At 44.4% G+C, this 4,272-nt stretch overlaps 1 protein-coding gene across 1 annotated transcript in view; it reads left to right on the forward strand.

The window, feature by feature from the left end:
• tmem132a (transmembrane protein 132A) overlaps window positions 1-3,333 on the forward strand; it is a 10,694-nt gene extending 7,361 nt beyond the window's left edge. Inside the window, exons 10-13 of the mRNA XM_035660554.1 lie at window positions 327-529; window positions 829-1,048; window positions 1,154-1,345; window positions 1,456-3,333. Of these exons, the coding sequence (XP_035516447.1) occupies window positions 327-529; window positions 829-1,048; window positions 1,154-1,345; window positions 1,456-2,412 (1,572 nt within the window). The 3' untranslated portion in view covers window positions 2,413-3,333. The remainder of the gene's footprint in view (window positions 1-326; window positions 530-828; window positions 1,049-1,153; window positions 1,346-1,455) is intronic.
• The last annotated feature ends 939 nt before the right edge of the window (window positions 3,334-4,272 follow it).

The raw sequence follows: 4,272 nt of genomic DNA on the forward strand, positions 1-4,272 counted from the left end.
GAATTGAATTGAATTGAAAGGGGAAGCAGAGGTGTGCCATAACAAATACAATCATAGGGACCAGGGGCAGTTACAGTAGAGCTGTAGGGAACTGCAGAGTTGGTTGTAATTCTCTGTGCGTTTGTCATTATGAGAAACACATTATTACACATTATTGTTTAAGTCATCGTTGATATAAAAATATTGATTACTGCAGCTTTAGAACAAGGCAAACACAACTAAACTCATCTTTTCTAATGTTATGATTGACTTACTATACATACTGTATGTCCTTTTATCACCAGTCTTTTGCTCTTGTCCTCTGTCTGTCTCCATCCTAACTACAGGTGTCCAGCGATTGCTCCACCCTCTTCGTGGATGGCAGCGAATCAGGATTGGGTAATACCTGTGCAGTGGTGGAGTTTCTACTGGGCACGCTCCATGGCTCTGTTTGTCTGGAGGTGTGGGCTCCTTCAGTGCCCCTGCGAGTTTCCTTGGCAGACCCTGTTCTCAATGCCATTGATGGCTGGAACCACTTCACAGAGAAAGGGTAGGAGACAGCCTCAGTGTGTCTTCACTGTGGTTTATTTGGCCTCTTTACAGGCCTTTGATTGTGTGTTTCTCTACATGTGCAGTGTTTCCCACTCACTGCTAGTGGTCAGAAACTCCATAGCAAACCTTTAAGGCCTGAAAGCTTTAACTATCCTCAGGGTTACCATTAATAACCACTGATATATTATCTGATGGATTGGTAACACAAGTATGACCATATGCATCTGTGTATTATCACACACACACACATAAATACGTGAAGACCTTTAGCTGCTCATGTATGTCCTGTCTCCTCAGGTGTGTGCCAGTGTATCAGCGCTCCTCAATCCAGGTCCTGACTCAGTTCACAGCTCAGGACTCCCGCAGCAGACCCACATATCTCCTGGGCTCATCTGATTGGTTTGTGGATGTTACCGAGCTGGTCATTAAATTAATGAGAATAGAAGACCCTCGAGTGGCTTCCCTCGACACCCAGAACAACCTGATTGGTTTACGACCAGGAAAGACATCACTCCATGTAGGTGATAGTTGGACATCAATTCAGTTGGGAATCTTCACTTACTTACTTCATCATCATCATCACCATCCTCTCTCTCTCTCTCTCTCTCTCTCTCCCTCTCAGATCATCTCTGAGCAGTGGGATGGTGTGCTGGGCAGATGTGACATCACTGTGACCTCCGACCCCGTCACCCCCGGGGATCTGTCTGTACAGCTGGTCAGCGGACTTGGCATGTCAGTGGCGGCAAGCCCCGCCCACCCTTCCATCATCACAACAACAGTGACAGCCTACAACATCCTGTACAACCATCACCAGGTGAGAGAGGAGAGGTTGATTTATGATGTGTGAATTCTTCATAGAGTGCAGGCACTATACATTCTCAAAGCAAGATATCTTTCAATCCATATCCTGTCCTGTCTCTCCAGGAGGCGTCCATAAGCGTCTGGCTCCAGTTCAGTGACGACACAGCCTCCCTCCTTTCCTCCTTCAGCGACCTTCCCTTTTTCCTGCGTCTCTCCTCATTGGCTGAGACCGTGGTTGTGGTGACGCCTGGTCCCAGCCAACGCATCTTTGCCCAGGGCGATGGAGGCGGGCCCTTACTACGTGCAGAACTTTTGGTTTCGATCTGTGCTGACCAGCCAATCACCTCCAACTCTATCAGTGAAGGAGACGGGGATTGGGTGGACAACCGAGGAGGAGGAGGAAGCGGGACTAGGAGGCTGGCGAGAGGATCTGGTTGGATAAGAGTCAACCTAGACTTGGGCTTCCTGCAGTCAGTTGGGGACAAGAATGAGGAGGATGAGGTGTTTGAGTTTGACATTTCAGACACACTGGTGGAGTCCGACAGCGATATCTATGTGTCGAACTTTGACGAGGACGAAAGTGGGAATGTAAGCAGTGACTACTACGACAAAATGAGCGGGAAGATGACTAACAGGAACTGGAACGAGATGGGGAATGGAGGGATGGTCAGTCAGAATAATCTTGAAAGAGCTGTGCTGATGCCTAGCCAGGAGGAGGGCGCTGTGTACTTCTCCCCGAGCCAGGAGAATGGAAGAGAGAGGAAGTTGGAGGAGGAGGAAGGGCAGGGAGCTCGAGAGCTGGAGGTCGGCATGGGCGCTGTCCTCTCTCTGCTCTGCCTCTCTGCTGTCCTCTTCCTGGCAAACTGTCTGCCCTGCGCCCTGCGAGACAGGAGGAGGGCTACAAAAGGCGAGGAGAGGGAAGGAGAACTAGAGCAAGGCGCAAAGGAACAAGAGGAGGAGGAGAGGAAGAAGACAGAGGTAAAGGACAGGGGGGCAGAAGAGAGGAAGAAAGCAGAAGACAAGATAAAGCAGCAGCAGGAGGAGTACAATAAAGTTAAAGAAGTAGAGATCATTTGCTGATATATGTACAGGCCGGTCTCAGTGTCGCAATCTGTCCTCACTTTGATAGAATGATCACAAGGAACACGAAGCAGAGTCATTGTTGCATTATAACAGTGAGCTAGTTTGCAGCAAAAACAATGTGTGTGATCTGTATTCTGGGTTCCAGCTGAAACATACCAGCCCATTTCAGTCCATCCAGTCTTTATTCAGTCCATTTATCCAGTCTTTATTCAGTCCATCTATCCAGCCTTTATTCAGTCCATCTATCCAGCCTTTATTCAGTCCATCCAAGTAGTGTGTTTTGGTCCATGTATTATCAGTGGTTAGTTACACACATCAATGGAATTTATCGATATTTAATTGCTTCTGTTGAACAAATCGGACCTTAAAGGAGTCAGTTTTCAGGAATTGATATTCAGCCTCACTGACAGATATAAAACTGATCATGCTTTGTAAAATCTTCACAGCCCCTATGAGGGCAGCCAGCGTACCATACAGTGTAAATATGTTGAATAATTACTTTGTATTTAGAAACTATATGTTTAACTCTAAACCTGAATGTTTTATTTTCAGAATATGTCACACACAGTTTTTCACACCTTTTTTCAAAACGGTTAACAGATGTTGTGTTGTGTTTAACCGTGTTAAACAAAAATAAAACATCTATTGACAGCTGATAGAAATGACTTGTTATGAATCTCTAATGCATCTATTTGAAACTTCTTTGCACAACTCTTCAATCAGCAGTCAGTCCTTATCCATTGATAAAAGCTGCCACCTCTGTGTTGCTGTTTGCAAGCATGGATCGAAGAGGTCAAAGACACCTGAGGGGAGAGGCCATGAAGGTAGGGCCTGAGGAAGAGGAGTTTGCAGTCACTCACAGACTATTTATAGGGCGGCCATGCTGTTATGTTTCAGTCAAAAAGAATGATGTGAAAAAATCTGACACAGTACAATAAAACTGTTTCTGAGTATTTCAAAGTTTGGGTGAAATTCTTTATTGGTTCTCTGGTGAAGAAAGAATGCAGTACAAAAGCTGCATCATAATGAATATCTGAATTAGTCTAGTCTCTGTGCTTACTGTGGGTATTAAGCCCAGTTCAGACCAAAGACTTGCAACTACTTGCAGCGCACTGGTCTGTAACATTCTGAAATCCTGCCAGTTCACACCAATACAACCAGATGATCTGAACTGGTCTGAACTGGGCTTTACATGTTGACAACAGTTCATAGGCATGGAACGACCTGCACACACAAATACAATTAATAAAGAAACATTTCACAGAATTCACAGAACAGTGCATCTGAAAAAAGTGTAAAAAGTGCAGAGGCAGAGTGTAGCAGCGTTTGTTATCTCTAGTAAGATCATCTTCGAAAAAAAGGATACAATTCATGCTGTGATATGCTTTTTTGCAAAGCGACTTTCAGCCTGCGTGTGAACTGTTCTGAAAATGTAATTTCTGAAAGGACAAATGTGTGTGAGAAATACACCTCAGAAATTGTGCATGTTTTTCAGTATTTACTGTAAAAGCCATACATATTAATACAAACTACACAGTATAACATTTTAAGATCTTTTAAGAATAAACAAACACATAATTCAAATGTTCCACCTAAAATGTAGTGACAGCTTAATTTGAACTAGATATAGGCCTACTGTCTGTGTACTTTATAGCAATACCATAACAAAAACATTAGCTCGTCAAGCCTTCTAGTGGCGTATAGAGACACCAAACTTAATATGGAGAGCCAGATAAGAAAAAGAAGCGTCACACTCATTTGACATGACAGCAAGTATTGGAGTCACTGACAGTGTGCAACGTTAAGTAGGAAGATGCTAACTCAATAACTCCCGTGAGCAGAGTGGCGCAGCGGAAG

Source organism: Morone saxatilis, unplaced genomic scaffold (genome assembly GCF_004916995.1).
Source record: "Morone saxatilis isolate NCDOM2014 unplaced genomic scaffold, NCSU_SB_2.0 Contig17, whole genome shotgun sequence".
Taxonomy (NCBI): domain Eukaryota; kingdom Metazoa; phylum Chordata; class Actinopteri; family Moronidae; genus Morone; species Morone saxatilis.